A 21576-nucleotide genomic window follows, 5' to 3' on the forward strand; every position below is an offset into this window, starting at 1 on the left:
CATTTTCCTATGTTATTTTACTTACTGAACAAGAATTTAAAGTAATATTTATTTGGACGACTGTAATTAACCCCCAGGGGCCAGTACTAAAAACAGTGAAATACATTGGACGCCCAATCCCTAGTGGATGTCGTATCCGCGGTTACGTTCCTTGCAGGTTGCGCAGAACTACTTCTTTAGAATTACCCTGTAAGAAACGTACCGCGGATACGACATCCACTAGGGATTGGGGTGTCCAATGTATTTCGCCGTGTTTAGTACTGGCCCCTGAGGGTTAATCACAGTCGTCCGAATAAATATTACTTAAAATTCTTGTTTAGTAGGTAAAACTGCATTGAAAAACTGCAACTGCCATAGTCTGGGCCGCCGCTGATAGGTACCCTAGATCTACCGTGGCCTAATCCAGGTAGCACACCAAGACCTCTATGCGCCCCTTGAAGTGTTTTCTCATAAATTACGAAATCATTGCATAATTCAAGCGCTTTTTTTGGGAAGTGGCCACATTCCGGGAGAGGTGGCCGCTATGTCCCGATGAATCATTTTCCCAAGTTTATGCGAATCACTGGTTTTTGTGTTTCCTTAGCCTCTGTGCTATTTAAAACAGTTGTGAGGTACCTTTATGGTAAACCAGGGTTGTATGGAGAGCCAACAGTGTGTGAATTGCACCAACAAGAGGGATATAAAATACTAGCTAGATAGTAGCTAAACCACAAGATAAGGAGCAGGAAAAATATATTTCCTAAATGACAAAGATGTCACAAGATCATAGGTATGCATCATAACCCGACCTTCCGTAACCTAAAGAAACTCAGGGTTCTGAGTCATTAGCCTATTTGGATGAAGAGTACCAAGTCTTAACCAGACTTGAAGCACCTTAAATCATAAAAGTAAAATTCAGAAATTCAGGTTGACTTAACCTTGCTCACTTTGTCCTAATTGGCAGTAAGACCAGCATCACTGTTGTCTCAGCCTTAGCAGTTTGGTTCAGATGACGAGAGGCAATTTTTTTTTTTTACAAGAACATTGGAGCATTCCTCGAAACAGTTGTTCAGTCGGGGTGGTAGCTGGGTGATGGGACCACTGCCCACGCACTGGATGTATATAACTTAGGACTTTTCCTTTACCCTAAGTTTGTTAATCAGGTGGTTAATCAGAAGTAGGTAGGTGCATACCTAGAGGTATTGCCCATGCTGAATATAAGACAAAATTTTTTACAGTCCTTGTCTCAAACTGCTCAAGTTGAAGCTGTTTTTGAGTAGAATATTGGCTATTGTTGCTCATTCACGGATTTCAATTTGGATTGATAATTAATTTTGCTAATGAGGTTATGTGTGTTTGTGTGACCAGTTTTGAATTTCCCATATTGTTGATTTTCATTGCTTGTGTTTTTTCTATAGGGATAGAAATTGCAGCCCTGTTTTGGCTTAAGAAGTGCACTGACTTATTGTATTCATAGTACCTTAAGACATATGGCCTTCTAAGTGCATTTCCAGCCTTTATTGTTTTCAGTGTTTGCAGACTGCATAACTCACCTAAGGCTTCCACTGCTTTTGTTCATGGTTCCTGTGATGGAACAACAAAGTAAGTAAGTAACGTACGTAAATATCGCTGAGTTGTTTAGGTAGATTTGTACGTATATACTTCTGTTACAGGATCATGCAGCATGTCGGAGTTAGAGGAGACCTGGACGGAGAAAAGCTTTTATGACAAACCATTGAAAGTTTGGCTTGGAAATGAGGAATGTAATGATGATGGTTGTCTTCAGCTTGATGTCTTCACAGCAGCCAGTATTGGATGTTTAGACAGAGTCAAGGAAATAATACGTCAGTGAGTTTAGCGTTACTTCTCTTTCTTTTTTGATAAAACTAGGTAGAACCATCCATTTTTGTACATGAACTTCCCTGCCAGATATATACTTAGCTTACGTCTCTGACATCACGACAGAAAATTTAAAACTCGTTGCACACGCTACAGGTAGGTCAGGTGATCTACCTTACCCGCCGCTGGGTGGCGGGTGTAAGAACCAATCCCCTTTCCTGTCAGATTTTCTCTGTCGCCCGGCTTGACAGCACCTGTTGTTAAGTCCTCTCGATAGTGGATTTATTCTCGTTGCCGACGATTTTTGGATTGACTTTTGGTGAAGTACCCTTTGTCCGTTGGCTTGGCATACGCTATTTTGGATCGTTTTTGGATTGTTCTTTGGTTTTTTCTTATTATGGCTGATACTGAAATTAAGAAATTTTCTGTTTAGAGTATGTTCGATGAGTGAATGTAAGGTGAGGCTTCCTAAAGCTTCTGTAGATCCTCACAGTGTGTGTATGAGTTGTAGAGGGAATGAATGTTCTTTCATTAACCCCTGTAAAGAGTGTGAAAGGTTGGATGAGGATGGATTGAAGTCTCTTTCTTCCTACTTAAGGAAGTTAGAGAAGGATAGGGCTCGTAAGGCTTCTTCTAGGAGCTCGAGTAGATCGCGAGTTAGCGAACTTGATGTTGAGAACCCTATCGTAGACGTAGTTCCTTCTCCCGTTTCAGCCCCTGCTCCCAGCTTTGAACCTGAAGATTCGTGTTCGGAGATGGCTTCTTTGAGAGACACGGTAAGGAGCAATGAGAGCAAAGTACGCTCTCTTAAAGGTAAAAGAGTGACAGTGCCAGTGAACAGTGCAGTGCCCCTAGTGCAGTGGAGGGTGCGTCTGACCGGCCCACTAACGCTTCCAGGCCTAGACCTCTTCCAGACTCCCAGACCCAGTGGAGGAGGAAAGTCGAAAGCCGCAGGAAGGTTAGGGAGAACCCCCACCGGTCAGGCGTCCCCTCGGCAGATCCTGTTGCTCGTTCCCAGGCTGCCTTGGATCGAGCCAAGAAGGCGGTGTTGCGCCAGTGTTTCTCACCATCTTCGTCGCCTTCTCCTAAGCGTAGATGGAGCGCCTCGGAGTCCTCTCGCCCTCTCAAGAGAACCTGGAAGGAACCTTGCGCCCTTCCTTCCAGCCCCAAATCCTTCTCGGAAGAGCCTGAGATAGAGCGTAAGAGAACCAGGAGATCTCAAGAATCCTCTTCTCCTTTCCGCACTCGGGCCTCTCCTCCAGTCGAAGAGTTCGAGAGATCGCCAGCGCGCATCTTGGCGGGTCTGCAGGCGCAGATTTCAGCTTTGGCCGACTCCTTAGCAGGGAGTTCTCACCGTCGGAAGGACGTCTCGCTCCCGGTGAAGAAGTCGAAGAAAGACACTGCGGATTTCTCGCCTCCTGCAAGAAGGATTCAAGAGCCTTGCAGTAGAGCCTCCTACATACAAGAGAACCTCAGAGATCGCTCTCCGAGCAGGCGCTCCTCTCCCCCCAGCAGGCGTCTAGAACATGACAGGCGCAAGGAGCTTGACAGGCGTTCTTCTCCAGAGTACCGCTCTTCTAGATGTAAACAAGAAGAATTGGAGGATCGATTCGCTTCTAGTAGGCGCTATTCGCCGAAGATCCACTCTACTTCTAGCAAGCGTCAAGAGCTTGACAGGCGCCAGGAACCTCGTATTTTCCAGGATCGTAGTAGGCGCACTTCGCCTGGAACCCGCTCTCCCCTGGACAGGGGCCCGGAGACTAGTAGGCATTTTTCGCCAGGAGTTCTCTCTTTGCCGGAGACTCGCTCGCCCTCTGTCAGACACAGAGAAGATAGTAGGCGCCAGATAAGACAATCCCCGCCTTGTGATCGCTCTCGACTGGACAGGCGCACAGAGCCTTGCAAGCGCTTCGCGTCTGATAGACGCTTTTCTTCGGAGGGCTTTTCTCCCCGTGGCAGGCGCATAGAGACTGACAGGCGCCAAGAGCCTAGCAGGCGCAAAGAGCCTGATAGGCGCTCTTCTCCTACCAGGCGCTCTTCAGTTGACTCGGACATGGATATGGACAGGCGCGCCTCCTCTAGTAGGCGCTCCCTTAGTAGGCGCTCTCCTTGTAGGCGCTCTCCTAGGAAAAGCTCCCCTCCAGGCAGCTGATCTTCCAAACGTCATTCTTCGGAAGAGGGACATGGTGCTTCTGAGGAAGATTTGCCAAGGGATCCTTCGGTTTCCTCTTACAAGAGACTGACCGACCTTCTCTTGCAAGAATTTGGGGTTTTATTGTAGTGTCTTACCGAACAATTATAGAGCCGTGATTTCCACGAGCGGCAGGATACTAAATTCAAATTTAGCGCGTCGGCGTCGCCAACACTGGTGGTGATGACGTCATCTCCCTCCACTCGCGGGAGAACCAGGTACAACTGCCCAGGTGAATCCAATTCTTTCCTGCCGCGTCCGGTGAACATCGGTGGTCGGTGCGGTTGGATGACTTTTTGCTTCGCTTTTTTTTCTTGTGGAATTGATCTTCGGAATTGGTGAAGTACTCTTTTTTGGCGTTGTTGTTATTTTGCTTTGTATTTAGGCGTTGCCATGTCGGATTCTAGTCCGTCGGGAGTTAGGTTTTGCATCTCAGGATGTAAAACTAGATTATCCAAGTTAGAATATGATTCTCACACTGAATGTGTTAAGTGTAGGGGACAGGTTTGTTCAGCAGATCGAACATGTAACGAGTGTAGTGATTGGACTGATTCTCAATGGAAGTTTTTTAGTTCATACTCGGAGAAATTAGCTAAAGACAGAATTAGAAAAGCAGCGCTTAGGGAAAGTAGACTTAGCTCCGCTTCGTCTTGCGATGCTTCTGTTCCTTCTGTTTCTCCTCAAATTGTTATGTCTCCTTTAACTACACCTCCTATTCCTCCTACTAATCCCGCTTCTCCGGCTTCCCGTGTAGTTTCTTCCGACACCATTGCCAGTCTGGATCGAGGTTAACATCAGAAAATTTTCGGTATTAGCGAATACGGTTTTGCAACTTGGTAATTCAGTTAAGACGTTTTTGGAGAAAGCGGCTTCAGGTAAGAGTGTAGTTGAGGGTGCGTCTGTCTGTCCTGACACGTCTCCTAGACAAAGGTCACTGTCCAGCTCCCCGCACCGGGGAGAAGACTACCGGAAGTCCAAGGGAGTCGATCGGGATTTGCCCACAGACAGGCGCCTCTCTTGTTGAGCCTGTTGCGCCTCAACAGGGCTCGGTTAAGCGTTGGAAAGGTGTTGCGGTCAGACGCCTTTCGAATGATTCAAGCGATTCGTCTCCGGTCGCGCGGCGCTCTTGGCGAGATTCGCCCGTTTCGCGTCCCTTAAAGAGGCGTTCAGGCGCCGATTCTTCGCCTCCTCCAGTCAAGCGGTATAAGGAGCCTGAGAGTAGGGTTGCGCCTCGGCCGTTAGCGGCTTGTTCGTCGCCTCAATCTGTGCCTTTTTCGGCTCCATCTACAAGTAGAGATTGTGGTTTTAGCGCTGTAGCTAGCAGTTCTAAGGGTGTTTCTTTAGGCGCTTTTTCGTCTGTTACGCCTGATGCGCCTGTTTCGCCTCGAATTTCGGCGGCTCCGAGCGAGGCGCAAGTAGTTTTTCCGCCTCCTGCTGAACATTTAGGCTCTTCCAAGCCTACGTTAACTGTTTTTGATTCGTCTCTGGCGCCTTTGCGCAAGCAGTTAGAGATGTTAACCAACTGGATGAATGAGTCCAAGGGTGGTTCGAAACCTTCAGATCCGGTTGTAGTTCCGTCTACTTCTTCGGCGGTATCGGAGAATGAAGAAGAAGTAGAGGAGGAGGATTCACATCACCTCTCGTGTTATTCACGTCTCCTTAGATTTCTTCTGGTATCTTATCCAGATTATTTTGAGAAAGCGGCTCCGCGCTCCCCAACTTCGACTTTTTTGATGAGGAGGAAAACTTCAGACCCTCTCCTCCCAAAACTTGTTCTATCTAAAGCGGTTAGACATTCGTTGAAAGAGACGGAGAAATGGATGTCTATGAAAAGAGACTTAGGGAAGGCTCTTTTTGCTTACCCTCCCTCTAAGTTGCTTCGTAAGAGGTATAGGTTTTTTTCTTGTATGTAACTGGGGAAGCTCCTTCTCTGGGAGTTTCTGCCTCCTCCCAGGGAGACTTCTCCAGTTTAATCGACTCCTCTAGAAGATCTGCTTTCGCCGCAGCGAAAGTTTTCTTTACAGCGCCTGAGTTGGACCACGTTGTAAAGAATCAATTTAAACTTTTGGAAGTCTTTAGCTTCCTGATTGGACTATGGCGCTTTAGCGGCCAAGATCGAAGACTGTCCTTCTCTTTCTCAGAGTTAGCGGAGGATTGGATTGGTGTTCTGTCCTGTGCGGACAAATCCATTAGGGATGGATGTGATGAGTTAGCTTCGCTCATCGCCTTTGGTACCCTTAAGAAAAGGCAACTTTGGTGCCTCCTTTGCTTCTAAAAGGGTTACGTCCCAACAGAAGTCTGCTCTCTTGTTTGCTCCTTTTGTGAAAGATAACCTCTTTCCAGACGATGTAGTGTTGTCAATTTCGTCTGCGCTAGATAAGAAATCTACTTCGGATTTTACTGGCACAGTCTACTAAGAGACCTAAAGCTCCTGTGGAGACTGTTCCTTCGGTTTCTCCTCTGGCCCAAGCGCCTTTTCGAGGGAGAAAAACCCAAGCGCTTCTTTCGGCCGAAATCGAATTTGCGACCTCAGTCTAAGGCCTCGGCCAAGGTTAACAAACCTTCCAAATGAAAGCTCGGTTCTTCATGCACCAGTGGGAGCCAGGCTGGCTCTGTTTTGGGAGGAATGGGAAAACAGAGGAGCAGAAGCCTGGGTAGTGCAAGTACTCAAGTTCGGCTATCGTATTCCTCTCGTTTCACCTCCCTCGCTCTCACCTGTGCCAATTCCATTCCAGGCATACTCTCCGGGCTCAGACAAATTTCTGGCGCTAGCCGCAGAAGTGGAAGCGCTTGTTCTCAAAGAAGCGATAGAACAGATAGAAGGGGATTTTCCTCCAGGCTTTTACAATCGCCTTTTTGTAGTTCCCAAGTCATCAGGGGGCTGGAGGCCAGTTTTGGATGTGAGCGCCCTGAACTTGCATGTCCAGAAAACAAAATTTCATATGGAGACCACTCGGTCGGTTCTGGAGTCCATCAGACAGGGGGATTGGATGGTCTCTCTGGACATGCAAGACGCTTATTTTCACATTCCGATACATCGCGAATCTCGGAAGTACCTGAGGTTCATGTTCGAAAGGCAAGGTGTTTCAGTTTCGGGCGCTTTGCTTCGGACTAGCGACCGCTCCTCAAGTTTTCACCAGGGTTCTATCCCCGATAGGAAGCTGGCTACACATATTAGGAGTAAGAATCTCCCTCTATCTGGACGATTGGCTTCTCCGGTCGGAATCAGAGAGTCGGTGCATGAAGGACCTTGGAACAACTCTGGATCTTGCCAGAAAGTTAGGAATTCTGGTCAACAAACAGAAGTCCCAGTTGGTTCCATCTCAGAGCATCCTTTATTTGGGGATGATTCTGAATGCTCAAGTTTTTCGGGCTTTTCTGTCCCCGAAGAGGGTTCAAGGCTGTCTGGAGACAGTATTCAGGAGTTCTTGGACAAAAAGGTAAGTTCTGCCAATCAGTGGATGAGGCTCCTGGGCAAATTGACGTCAGTGGAGAAATTTGTGACGTTGGGAAGACTGCACATGAGACCTCTGCAGTTTTTCCTGAGAGCCTCTTGGTGCAGGAAGACACAACCAGACTCGATTACCTTTCCTGTCACAGATCAAATAAAAGAGGACCTAAGGTGGTGGCTATCTCGAGCAAGGTTGGAAGAAGGGTTAGATTTACGACCCATCCTCCCGAACCTACAGTTCTTTTCCGACGCATCGGACACAGGTTGGGGAGCCCTACTGGAGCTTGGTCGGAGAAGGAGAAGAAGTTCCACATAAATGTAAAGGAACTGTTAGCAATTTTCTTGGGGCTCAGACAGTTTCGGAGCTTAGTAGAAGGTCGAGTAGTGGCAGTGCATTCCGACAACTCCACGGCTCTCTCGTACGTGCGGAAACAGGGGGGGACTCAGTCTTTCTCTCTGTACGAAGTAGCCAAGGATCTCCTCCTGTGGTCAAACGAAGCGAAGGTTCAGCTAGTCCCGAGATTTGTTCCGGGAAAGATGAACGTCCTGGCGGACGAGTTAAGTCGTCAACAGCAAGTGTTACCTCTGGAGTGGACTTTGGACAACAAGATTTGTCAGAAACTTTGGCGACTTTGGGGACGACCGTCAATAGACCTGTTCGCGACATCAAGGAACAACCGTCTTCCTCTCTTTTGTTCTCCAGTCCCAGATCCTCTAGCTTGGTCGGTGGACGCAATGCTGTTGGATTGGTCGGGTCTGGAAGCTTATGCATTCCCTCCGTTCGGTCTAATAAGAGAGGTGCTGAACAAGTTCATGTCGCACAGCAATGTAACGCTAACGTTAATCGCTCCCTTTTGGCCCAGGAAGGAGTGGTTCCCGGACCTTCTCCAGTTGTTAGTAGACTTCCCCAGACTTCTTCCTCCAGAGAAGTGGCTTCTCAAACAACCTCACTTCAAGAGGTTCCACCAAAACTTGTCCGCTCTAGCTCTGACAGGGTTCAGACTGTCCGGAATCTTGTCAGAGCGAAAGGATTTTCAAGAAGAGCTGCAGAAGCTATCGCTCGTTGTAAGAGAGAGTCTTCTAACAAACTCTATCAAGGGAAGTGGAGAATCTTCAGAGAGTGGTGTAGAAGTGCTAAAGTCTCTACTTCTGCGACCCTTTTAACAGAAATAGCAGATTTTCTTCTATTTCTTAGGAACTCTAAGAAACTGGCTCCTTCGACGATCAGAGGATATAGAGCCATGCTCTCTTCGGTTTTTCGACATCGAGGTTTGGATATTTCCTCCAATTCAGATCTGTCGGACCTCATTAGGTCTTTCGAAACCACTAAGCTCCCGCAAGATACAGTGGCTTGGAACTTAGATGTGGTGCTTAAGTTCCTCATGGGGTCACCGTTTGAGCCTTTGAAGTCGGCTTCACTCAGGAACTTGACTAAGAAGGCACTCTTTCTTATTGCACTAGCTTCTGCTAAGCGTGTCAGCGAATTGCACGCTATAGACAAAAGAGTCGGTTTCTCTCAAGGCAATGCTGTATTTTCGGTATCTTTGACCTTTCTAGCCAAAAATGAGAATCTTCTAATCCTTGGCGAGGAGTTTTGTGGTAAGGAACTTATCTGATTTGGTTGGACATGAGGAGGAAGAAAGGCTCTTATGTCCAGTCAGGGCTATTAAGCAGTATCTGTTTGCCACTAAGGGTATTAGAGGACAATCTTCTAAGCTCTGGACCTCGGTTCAAAATCCCTCTCGTCCTCTTTCTAAGAATGCTATATCGTTCTTTATTAGAGAGCTTATCAGGGAAGCTCACTCGCAGTCCGAGAACGACAACTCTTTCCGTTCTGAGAGTTAAAGCTCACGAGGTTAGAGCAGTGGCAACTTCTTTAGCATTCAGAAAGAATTTATCTTTAGCTTCGATTCTTCAGAGCACGTTCTGGAGATCGAATTCGGTTTTTGCGAGTCATTATCTCAAAGAGATAGAAACGGTTTTCGAGAATTGTAAAAACGTTAGGTCCGGTGGCGGTTTCTGGCATGGTGTTGGGAGAAACGGCACAGGGGTCGTCACCTCTATGCTAACTTTTCACCTTGAATAGGTTGTCGAGTTCAAGGGAAGCTGGGGGTACTGAGTACCTGGGATACTCACCAGTCTGTTAGGTCAGATTTTACAATGGTTGGGTATATATGTTTTTAAATCTGGTGTTGGTGACAAATGTTTTGTATGATTGAATTTCTGGTCTTAGCCCAGGGCACGGGCAATCTTTGTTGTTACTATCCTCCGTCAGTCAGCCTTGACTCGCTTGAACTACGGAAGGATTCCACTCCTGTAGAGGCTAACTTTGGTCAAATTCCAATTCCTCTACAATAGTAAGAAGAGCACCGACCAGAGGCAGTAACAGTCTGCTGTAGCTCTCTTACAAGGTAAGGTACAACAGACACCTTGAGTGTTTACTGGTATTGCAATAAATGTAACCATTTAAAAATACTAGTGGTCCACTGAATCCCACCTTCCCATAAATGTGTAATCAGCTCTATAATTGTTCGGTAAGACACTACAATAAAAATGAAATTTTCATTATTAAAATGAAGTTTTATTGTATACTTACCGAACAATTATGATTATACCCACCCTCCTCCCCTTAGGTGGACGGACGGGCAGAAAGAATTGGATTCACCTGGGCAGTTGTACCTGGTTCTCCCGCGAGTGGAGGGAGATGACGTCATCACCACCAGTGTTGGCGACGCCGACGCGCTAAATTTGAATTTAGTATCCTGCCGCTCGTGGAAATCACGGCTCTATAATTGTTCGGTAAGTATACAATAAAACTTCATTTTAATAATGAAAATTTCATATTCCCTTTCGGCTGTTGCTCCTCCGTCTCCTCCTTCCTTGTTTTCTACGGCTAAGACTACGAAGACGTCGTCGGTTGTGAACATGAAACCTACGGTTTCGATGAAGAAGGCACTTAAGAGCTTTGATGGTTGGCTGGTCTCTAAGGAGGAGAAGGGGAAGACCGTCTTTTCTTTCCCACCTTCCAAGCTTACGGGAAAGATGGGATTCTGGTATGAATCAGGGGAACCTTTGGGTCTGACTCTTCCCTCTTCAGCAGACTCGGACTTCTCTTTGTTGGTGGATTCCGCGCGTCACTCGCTCTTAATTCTGCAAAGACGACGTGGGGAATGAGCGAACTGGACCACCTTCTGAAGGGAATGTTCCGGGTCCTAGAAGTGTTTAACTTCCTAGACTGGACACTCGGAGTCTTGGCAAAGAAGACACAGGATCAAGAGTCTCTTTCGCCGAAGGATCTACATTCAGTCCTGTCTTGCATGGATAAGGCAGTGAGAGATGGGTCTGGAGAGATAGCTTCGCTTTTCAGAGCTGGAGTTGTAAAGAAAAGGGCAGTATTCTGCTCCTTTTTAACCAAGGCTGTGTCTCATGCACAGAGAGCTTCTCTGTTATACACTCATCTTTCCCCGCAGCTCTTCCCCAAGAAGATTATTAATGATATATCCAGCCCTCTTTCGGCAAAGGCGACGCAGGATATGTTGGCTCGATCAGCGAGAATTCCTAAGGCTTCTTTCCAGCCTAAGACGAAGAAGGAAACATCGAGCAAGCAAGAGCCCTTTCGAGGAGGCCCTTCTTCCCGCGCTTCTTCCTCCAGAGGAACAAGACCTCCTAGAAGAGGAAGGACCTTCTCTCGATCGATCAGATCGAAAAAATAGTATCTGTGTCCTCCAGAGTACAGTAGGTGCCAGACTGCTGAGTTTTTCAGACGTCTGGGCACAGAAGGGGGCGGACAACTGGTCCCTCGCAATAGTCAAGAAAGGCTACCTCATTCCCTTCGTCTCGAGACCTCCTTTGACCACTACACCAAGGGAGTTGGTGGCCAGGTACAAAGACCCTCACATGAATCAAGCCCTTGCTCTAGCAGTAGAGCTTATGCTGGGGAAGGAAGCGATAGAGATGGTGAAGGACCCTCTTTCCGCGGGATTCTACAACCGTCTTTTCCTTGTTCCCAAGACCTCAGGAGGATGGAGACCGGTTCTGGACGTAAGCGCCCTGAACGTCTTTGTGAAGAAGAGGAAGTTCGCAATGGAGACGACATCTTCAGTATTAGCGGCCCTTCGTCCCGGGGACTGGATGGTGTCACTGGACCTTCAGGACGCTTACTTTCACGTGCCGATCCATCCTTCTTCGCGCAAGTTCCTAAGATTCATGTGGAAAGGGAAAGTTTTCCAATTCAGGGCTTTGTGCTTCGGCCTATCCACAGCCCCCCAAGTGTTCACGGGCTAATGAAGAACGTAGCACAATGGCTGCATCTCGAAGGAGTGAGGGTGTCCCTCTACTTGGACGATTTGCTGATCAGAGCCAAATCGAAGGAGAAATGTCTGGAGGACCTTCACATAACGTTGACCTTAGCAAGTTCTATGGGTTTGTTGATCTTATCTATCTGGGGATTCGGATGGTTTCTCAGGTTTTTCGTGCGTATCCATCCCCAGAAAGGATAGCCCGTTGTTCAGAGAAGGTCGCAACCTTTCTAGAGAAAGATGTATGCACAGCGAGGGAGTGGATGAGTCTGTTGGGGACACTCTCCTCGCTGGAGCAATTCGTTTCTCTAGGGAGGTTGCACTTCAGACCCCTCCAGTTCTTTCTAAATCGGAACTGGAACCGCAGATCTCAGGGTCTACATTTCATCTTCAAGATCTCGAACGAGATAAAGGAGGATCTCCGTTGGTGGGCAGACCCTCTTCTCTTCAAGGAAGGCATTTCCTTACATTTGCAGAACCCCAACCTAGTGTTATTTGCAGACGCGTCGGACAAAGGTTGGGGAGCGACTCTCAGCTCAAGAGAAGTGTCAGCACCTGGATGGGGGAACAGGTGTCCTGGCACATCAACAAAAAAGAACTGATGGTGATTTGGTTGGCCCTCAAAGCGTTCGAGCCCCTCGTCCAGAAGACTTCGGTTCAGATCAACTCGGACCAACCACAGCCCTGGCTTACATTCGGAAGCAGGGGGGGACTCACTCATTCTCCCTGTACGAAACGGCAAGAATGCTCCTTTTGTGGTCGGAGGAAAGGGAGATAAGTCTCCTCACCAGGTTCGTACAGGGAGAAAGAAATGTCAGAGCATATCTGCTAAGCAGAAGAAACCAAGTCCTTCCCTCAGAGTGGACTCTGCACTCGGACGTATGCCAGGAACTATAAAAGACGTGGGGCAAACCTCATCTGGACCTCTTAGCGACATCCAGGAACGCAAGGATAGACCTGTACTGTTCCCCGATATCAGACCCGAAAGCAGTAACGGTAGACGCGTTCCTGATGGACTGGAAGAACTTAGACCTTTATGCGTTTCCTCCTTTCAAGATTCTGGGGGAAACTAAGGAAATTCTCAGCATCGGAGGGAGCAAGGATGACCTTGATAGCTCCGTTCTGGCCCCCCCAGGACTGGTTCACAGAGGTACTGGAATGGTTAGTAGATATTCCAAGATCCCTGCCACTAAGAGTCGATCTGCTCAAACAGCCCCACTTCAACAGGTTTCACAAGAACCTCCCCGCTCTCAGTCTGACTGGATTCAAACTATCAAGAGTCTGGTCAGAGCTAAGGGCTTTTCGGCAAAGTCTGTAAGGGCAATTGCCAATGCATGTAGACCTTCCACCACCAGGGTCTACCAGTTGAAGTGGGATGTTTTTCGACGCTGAGGGAAAAATGCGGTCTGGTAGTCTCGACGATAAAGGGCTACAGGACCATGCTATCTTCTGTGTTCAGACACAGGGGATTAAACATCTCTGAAGATAAGGATCTGCATGATTTAATCAAGTCATTTGAGACTTCTAAAAGAACCTCTTGTTTAACCCCAAGCTGGAACCTGGACGTAGTATTATTGTTCCCGAGGTCCTCGAGATTCGAACCTCCCCAATCAGCCTCTTTCAGAGACCTCTCTATGAAGACCTTGTTTCTCTGCGCTTTAGCTTCAGCTAAGAGAGTCAGCAAACTGCAAGCTCTGGAAGGAGATGTGGGGTTCCAAGGAGACTCCGCTGTTTGTTCGTTTCTCCCGTCTTTCCTGGCCAAGAATGAAAACCCCTCATCCCCTTGGCCCAGGAGCTTCGAGATAAAAAGCTTATCCTCCCTAGTTGGAGTAGAAAAGGAAAGGACTCTTTGCCCTGTAAGGAGCCTAAAGTTTTATCTCCAGAGGAAGAAAAGACTTGGGGCTAACTCAGACAACCTCTGGTGTTCTGTAAGAGACCCCAGTAGGCCTTTGTCAAAGAATGCCCTGTCATTCTTTATTAGGAACCTTATAAAAGAAGCCCACGCATCTTGTAACCAGGATCAGTATAGACTTCTGAAAGTCAAGGCGCATGAGGTAAGGGCCATCTCGACGTCTTTGGCCTTCAAGAAGAATATTTCCTTACAAAACCTTATGAAAGCAACTTTTTGGAGGTGTGAGTCAGTCTTCTCCAACCACTACCTGAAAGACGTAAGAATTACGTATGAGAAGTGCCGTGGGTTAGGCCCGTACGTATCGGCGGATTCAGTGCTGGGGCAGGGAGCTGAAGCATATCCTTTTTAGATATTTTTCCCTTGTTGTATTTGTATTGTATTTTTTGGTTGTGGGAAGGAGGATGCAGGAGGCACCTCCTTTCGTAGTTCTAACATTTGTGTTTTGGTTAGGTGAGCTTGAAGCTCCTTGCATTGGTAGTGGACAGGCTCTGTCATTTAAGTGGGTTGATCCCCTTTGACAAGACCCTAACTGGATTCTACCAAGTAAGCGGAGTCAGTTCCCATTGGTAGACCCAAAGAGTTTTTCAGCTGTAGGTCACGCCCTCGCTGTAACTCTTCAGGCAATGCAGACTTATAGACTAACTATGAAGTCTTCTGCCCAAATCAGGTAAGAACCAAGGGTATTTTTATTCCTTTAACATGTGTTGTCTCCCCTTTCTCTGTACTTAAATGTCTCTTTCCCTCCACCAAGGGTGTCAATCAGCTAAGTATAGATCTGGCAGGGAAGTTCATGTACAAAAATGATATTTCTGGGCTCAGCTCGTGTCGGCCTATGAAAGGATCCTTAATATCATTCTTTCTAGGTAAAATTAACCTAAAATTACCAGAGAAAAACAAAATTAAGAAAATGTCAGTAAAACTGACTCGCTCACTCTTAAAAAGAAGTGTCGGTATGATAATAGGGGCGAGTGTGGAACACTACCACGAGACAAACACCAATTAGAACTTCCCATCAGAATCCCCCCAAGAGAGAGCTGATACCAACGGGCGATGCAGCCTCTACTACTACTACTAGAGGACGCCACGGACAGCAGCGCCCCTAGCGAACATCCTTAATTTTTAGCGCTAGCGACAAGTCGCCATTTTTCTTGTGCTGTGCTATTTCTGGATTTACCACTGTATTCTACCATGGAACGCTCAGCTATTGCCACGGCTAAGTTAAGTAACTCATAAGTAATATTTTACCACATTTTTATCTTCCGGGTACCTGTATTTTCCTCTTAATAGGTCATTTACGGTTCCCTGGTTGTCTCGTGGCGGCGCCATGCTGCCTCGTAAGAATTCCCGGTCCTCCATACTGGGACTTCTTATACTTATGGGCTTACTTTATTACGTTCATTGTTTTTACATCGAGTTTTAGCTAGTTCAGCCCTCCTACCATTTCTCTTAGTTTGGTATTTAGGGCTATTTTGTTATTCCGGCCCAGCATCCCGGCTCTTGCTCTTCATCGGCTATCGCTGGCTCCGAGTAGGCCCTCTGTTTCTTGGAACAGTCTGCCTCCTCCTGGGCCTTCTTTCTCTTTTTTTTTTTTTTTTACTAAAGTGTCTTTTCCATCTTTTCGATGTATTATTTATTTCATTTAGGGTGTTAGGCTAGCCTAGGTGCTTGTTCCTTGTATTGGTACAGCCTGGTTCACGTGGCCCTCCCACGGTTGTGTTGCTCGCGGCCTAGGCCACTAGCGGTCACGTGTTCCATCGCACCTTACCCTACCCCCGCCCTCCCCTTATGGTATAGGGAGGAGCTGGGGGACCCCTTGGTTGTCATGACAACCTCAGTTGCCTTCTCACCACTTCTCTGAGGCGGCCAGGGGTTCCTCCCAGCGGGGGGTATAGGGCGACCACTCATGAGGTACCGAGTCTCCATGCGGTAGTTGGTGAGGCGGGGAGGAGTAGGCCATCCCTCCCCCCCTCTCTCTCGCTCCCGCCGTGTTTCTCCGAGACCTTCCCCCCCTCCCCAGTTGCTCAGCCACCTGCCTCGCTATACGAAAGGAGCCTTCCGTCGCAGCCGGGGCACCTTTGGTTATGGGTTACTGGCTCCGCTAGCGGGCGGGGTGGGCACCTCTAGTGGTCGGTTGCTTGCCTACTATATCCTTTCATCTCTCCCCCGCTACCGGAAGAGAGCTTGTCTCTTACCCGCGCACTCTTCTAGTAGACGGGCGGAGGAAGGTTATTTTATTATCACTATTTTTAAGGATATACCCTAATTTTACAATGAATTGTATTATATGATTGAATTTATTTCCATCCCCGCCATTTTCCGTCGTGGTTTCCTTTTACCACCACTCCTGGTTGGTTTCTCTTTTGTGTCTCCGCCATCAGCGGAGCTATAGCCTAGAGATCACAACCAACCTGGTTACCACACGTATTTTGGCGGGGCTCTGGTTTAATCTAACTTTATCGCTCCGGCACAAGCGGAGCATCTGTTAGACTGTAAGTGTTTACCTGGTACTCATGTATCTTTCCACTTACAGGCTACCAACTGCCAGGTCCCAGCGTGTAACGCGACGCTGTTCGACCCCTGTGGACATGATGAGTGTAGGTTCTCACGCCCCACCCCCTGTGCCACGTCTTACAACGAGATGATCGTCTGGCACCCTGAAGCCTGCGCCATCTGCTACGACCTGGGCGGCGTCAGCTGGGAGAGGGGTAAGTCCGTTATAGGCTTACTTATCATTTTACTAACAACTTTTAGTCGTAAGTTTGTTAACCCCGCTCCACCATTGGAAACTAATCTTGCCTTTCTTTCAGGCTACCGGTGTGAGGGAAGTCGCCCTCGCCACCCTGAAAGCGTGGGTGGGCGGCTTCGGGAAGAACGCCGCCAAAGGCCAGCCCTACATTCTGGATAAGAAGCTGGCCGTCCAGATCTCATTCGCGGGCAAGTCGACTGGTTACGTTGACCCCTTGTCCGCTGCCCCGCTGATAGCCTCCATCCAGCAAGACCTCCAGCAATCCTTTGGGGTCGTAGCCTCCCAGGAGTCGGTCCCGGACGTCGCTGCCCTGGACCTTAACATCGAACCTATGGCGGTAGGGGTGGAGGATTTGTTGGTTGAGGTAGGTGTGTCGGGCGCCCAAGGTCTTTCCTTGGGTGCTTCTGGATCTTCTCCTGTCCCCTCTTCTAGTGCTTCACATTCCAAGGCTTGTGTTTGGGAATCCTGAGATCCCTACCCAGCTCTCACCCCGCTCTCTCTGTACCCCCAAAGGTGAAGGGACAGAGAGAACCGAAGACTCTGTCCAAGACAACTTCTAGGAAGTCGTCTTCGTCTTCTTCGGCTAGGAAGTCGTCGACTTCCTATGCCGATGCGGTGAAAGCAAAGCCGAGCTCTTCTCACCCAAAGAGCTCCAGAAGCAAGGCTTCGAAGGAGAAGGCTCGCGCTCCCGCCGAGCCAGTGCCTTCTCCCGCCTCCACCGCTTCCACTCCGGCTACGCCGGTAGGGGTAGCAGGGCCTAGCACCTTTGATCCCTCTTCTTTCTCAGCAGGGGTGATGCAACAGGCGGGCGAGATGATGGGCTCGCAAATCTCCGCCCTGGGGTCACGGTTCGAGCAGATGTTTGCACAGTTGTCAAACACTCTGTCTCAGTCTAGCCAATCAATCCAAGATCTCTCTAACAGGATGAGAGAAAATGAGGATCCGAGTAGCTGGGCTATCTCAGGTTCCTCCTCCAGTCTCCCCAGCGTCAAGCACGGGATTCTTCAACTCCCGCCATATGACTCTTTGCCAGCTTTCTCTAGGAGAAACCCATGGAGAGTAGCTGCCTACGCTCCGTTCAAGGATGGAATGATCTCTATCTCGGAGTGTGGAACTCGAAGGATTGAGGACTTCTAGTTTTCCCTTTTAACCCCTCCGGGTCTGACGCAGCCTTTCATCGGTTATGCTAGGCTGACGCCAACGGCTCTGACGAGGGAAGACAAGATCTCTAAGGAGTCGGTCCTATATAGTAGAGATCATGCTCAGCGGGAATGGGTTCACTGCCTTGAGGACTGGGAGTGTACGAACACCAAAACTTCAGGCCTACAAGAGTCCCTTCACTATTTTCGCGACGGAAGAGGAGGTTTCTCTTCCGTTCGCCACGAAATTAGTGGAGAAGTCCCATTCAGGTCAGTCCTCAAGGATGAGCCCATCCCAACAGTTGAGGGAGGCGGAGTCTACTTCTCCGCTCTTCCCGGCCTTCGGAGAATTGTGGGAGAACTTGCCAGCTACGTTCACGCTTGGTAAGCTCAAAAACGCGGGACTGCGCCATGGACCAGTTCGGCGAGAAACACTACCAAGGCTGCCGGATTCCCTATCCAGGCAGAGTTTGATGCGCGAACCAGGTTTGGCAGGTCCCTCAATTCCCTTATAATTACGGAAATGGCTGCCCTCTCTTATGCTACGGAACCGCTGTTCAAGATTCTGGCGAAATCTCAGTTCCAGACGGTTCTAACGGACGCTTTTGACTTCTTCCAGGCTAGGAGGAACTGCCGAAAGCATGTTCTACAAGAATGTACCATTAGGCATGAGCCGAATAGACTCTTGGCCTCTAGCATGTGGGGAGCGGATCTCTTCCCAGAGTCCGCGGTTAACGAGGTACACCACGAAGCTGCTAGGCTCAACCAGAGCCTTAGAGCTAGGTGGGGTATTTCCTCGAAGAGGAAACAGGAGTCCGTTACACTGCTGGTAAGAAACCGAAGAAGGCTGGTAAGAGGTTCCAAGCCATATAAAAAACTCCAGCAACAGCAGCAATTTGTGCAGGCGGGTCCCGGTTACCAACAAGGACAACCTGCCAGTTCAAAGCAGAATCAGCCTATCCTCCTGTTGCCCCCTCAATCTCAGCCATCCAACTTCCTACGCTATCTCGCCGGCCTTGCAACCCTGCATATGAGGCTCAAGGCTACAATCAGCCAAGAGGGCTAGGGCGAGAGGTTACTTTCGTCAGCGTGGCGCAGGAAGGGGTACGAGGGAGCAGGCAGTTCAGAGGAGGGCGTGGTGGCCAACCCGCCCATCAACAATGAGGCTCCCCAGGTAGGAGGGAGGCTGTTCCTCTTCCGCCACAGGTGGGGGTTCAGCAATTGGGCACAGAGCATAGTGTCCAAAGGATTGGGCTGGAGTTGGATCAAAGATCCTCCTCCAATCAAATCATTCCACCAGATACCGTCAAAGGAATTGACAGATTACGCGGAAGAACTCCTTCAGAAAGGAGCTATTGCGAGAGTCAAGCATCTAAAATTTCAAGGTCGCTTATTCAGCGTGCCAAAGAAAGGCTCAACAAAAAGAAGGGTAATCTTAGACTTGTCAAAGCTAAACTCTTTCATTCGTTGCGACAAGTTCAAGATGCTTACCCTCTCGCAGTAAGGACCTTACTTCCGCGTGGAGCCGTCACATGCTCCCATCGATCTTACAGACGCATACTATCATATCCCTATAGCAGGCACTTCCGCCCATTCCTAGGATTCAGGCTAGGAAATCAGACATTCTCATTCAAAGTGATGCCCTTCGGTCTGAATGTAGCCCCCAGGGTATTCACAAAAGTAGCAGAAGTGGTTGTTCAACAATTGAGAGCTCAGGGAATCATGGTAGCAGCATACTCGACGATTGGTTGATCTGGGCACCAACAGTCGAGGAATGTCTCAAAGCCACCAAAAAGGTAGTTTCACTTTCTGGAACATCTCGGGGTTACCAGATAAAACAAAACGAAATCCAGACTTACTCCGGAATCTCGTTTCAGTGGCTAGGAATCCAATGGGATTTGTTCCACAATCTGTCAATTCCAGTGGCCAAACGGAAGGAAATAGCAAAATCTGTCAGACAATTTCTCAAATGCAAGCAAACGTCAAGAAGAAACCAGGAGAGAATCCTAGGGTCTCTTCAGTTTGCTTCGGTAACAGATATCCTTCTGAAAGCAAGGCTGAAAGATATAAATCGAATTTGGCGGTCAAGAGCAAACTCCAAATATCGAGACAAGTTGTCAGTAATCCCACAGATCCTCCGCAACCAAACTACGGCCTTGGTCAAAAGTAAGAACTTAGCCAAGAAAATACCCCTTCAATATCCCCTCCCAGTGTTAACCATTCACACGGATGCATCCCTGTCCGGGTGGGGGGGATACTCTCAGTTCAAACAGGTTCAGGGGACTTGGTCAGTTCAATTTCGCCAGCTCCACATAAACGTGTTGGAAGCAATGGCAGTATTTCTCACTCTGAAGAGACTGCTTCCCCCGAAGAAGTCTCATCTAAGGCTAGTTTTGGACAGTGCAGTGGTAGTTCATTGCATCAACAGAGGAGGGTCCAAATCCAAGCATGTGAATCATGTCATGATAGCCATCTTTGCATTAGCAAACAAACACAAATGGCATCTGTCTGCCACTCACCTGGCAGGAGTAAGGAATGTGATAGCAGACGCCCTGTCCCGGTCAGTTCCTCTGGAATCAGAGTGGTCTCTGGACGACGGGTCATTCCAGTGGGTAAGCCGGAGAGTCCCAGGTCTTCAAGTGGATCTCTTCGCCTCACAAGCGAACCACAAGCTCCCTTGCTATGTGGCCCCCAACCTGGACCCTCTGGCTTATGCCACGGACGCCCTGTCGTTGGATTGGAATCAGTGGAAGAGAATTTATATTTTCCTCCAGTGAATCTTCTCTTGGAAAGTCCTAAGCAAACTAAGGTCTTTCAAAGGGATAGTAGCTCTGATTGCTCCGGACTGGCCCAAGAGCAACTGGTATCCTCTTCTTCTGGAATTGGGTCTCCGACCTCAACGGATCCCCAATCCCAAGCTATCACAATCAGTACAAATGAGGACTGTGTTCGCTTCCTCAGGAATTCTCCAGACCTAACTTTATGGACTTCATGAAGTTTGCGGCTAATAAAGATGCTGATATTGACCCACAGAATATTCTCTTCCTAGAATCAGATAAGAGAGAGTCAACCATTAGACAATATGACTCAGCTGTTAAAAAATTAGCATCTTTCTTGAGAGAATCGAACACTACAACCATGACAGTTAATTTGGCTATATCCTTTTTCAGGTCCTTGTTTGAAAAAGGTTAGCAGCTAGCACGATTACCACTCATAAATCGGCTTGAAGAAAATCTTTCAAGTAGGTTTTCAGATAGATCTGACTGAATCTTATTTCACATCTATCTCTAAAGCTGTGCTAGACTTAGACCTTCTCAGAGGCCTACTACAGTTTCATGGTTCTTGAATGATGTCCTCAAACTAGCTTCAGATACTGACAAACTCATCCTGTACATTCATAATGCTCCTGAGGAAGACATTATTCTTATTAAGCCTAGCCTCAGGAGCCAGAATTTTTCAGAACTGTCGGCTCTATCCAGGGATGCGGGGCATGTGGAATTCCTCCCATCAGGAGAAGTTCTACTTGCTCCGGATCGTAGCTTTTTAGCAAAAATGAGGATCCTCTTGCAAGGTGGGCTCCTTGGAAGTTATCCCACTTCCACAGGATCCTTCTCTCTGCCCAGTATCAACTCTTAGAGCCTTTCTATCTCGTACTTCTTCAAGATCCTCAGGTGCTCTCTTCATGAGAGAAAAAAGGTGGTACTTTGTCAGTAAAAGGTATTAGACAACAATCTTTACTTCATTAAACAGGCCAACCCTGAGTCATTCCCAAAAGCACATGATATCAGGGGAGTAGCCACCTCAATTAATTATTTTCAACATATGAATTTTGAGGATCTTAAAAAGTATACTGGATGGAAATCCCCGACAGTCTTTAAACGGCATTATTTAAAGTCCTTGGAATCTTTGAAGTTTTCAGCAGTAGCAGCGGGAAACATTGTTTCCCCTGATACTGTATAGTAGTTGTAGTATAGATCCAGGTCTCCTTCTACCTACATCAGCCAACATGCCTCACCCTATC

At 48.0% G+C, this 21576-nt stretch overlaps 1 protein-coding gene across 5 annotated transcripts in view; it reads left to right on the plus strand.

The window, feature by feature from the left end:
* Positions 1 to 21576, plus strand: part of LOC135211084 (ankyrin repeat and SAM domain-containing protein 3-like) — a 172153-nt gene that overhangs the window by 1141 nt on the left and 149436 nt on the right. For all 5 annotated transcript variants that reach the window (XM_064244153.1, XM_064244155.1, XM_064244156.1 and 2 more), the window contains exon 2: positions 1653 to 1827. In XM_064244153.1, the coding sequence (XP_064100223.1) occupies positions 1664 to 1827 (164 nt within the window). In that variant the 5' untranslated portion in view covers positions 1653 to 1663. The remainder of the gene's footprint in view (positions 1 to 1652; positions 1828 to 21576) is intronic.

The sequence above is a fragment of the Macrobrachium nipponense genome, chromosome 4 (genome assembly GCF_015104395.2).
Source record: "Macrobrachium nipponense isolate FS-2020 chromosome 4, ASM1510439v2, whole genome shotgun sequence".
NCBI lineage: Eukaryota > Metazoa > Arthropoda > Malacostraca > Decapoda > Palaemonidae > Macrobrachium > Macrobrachium nipponense.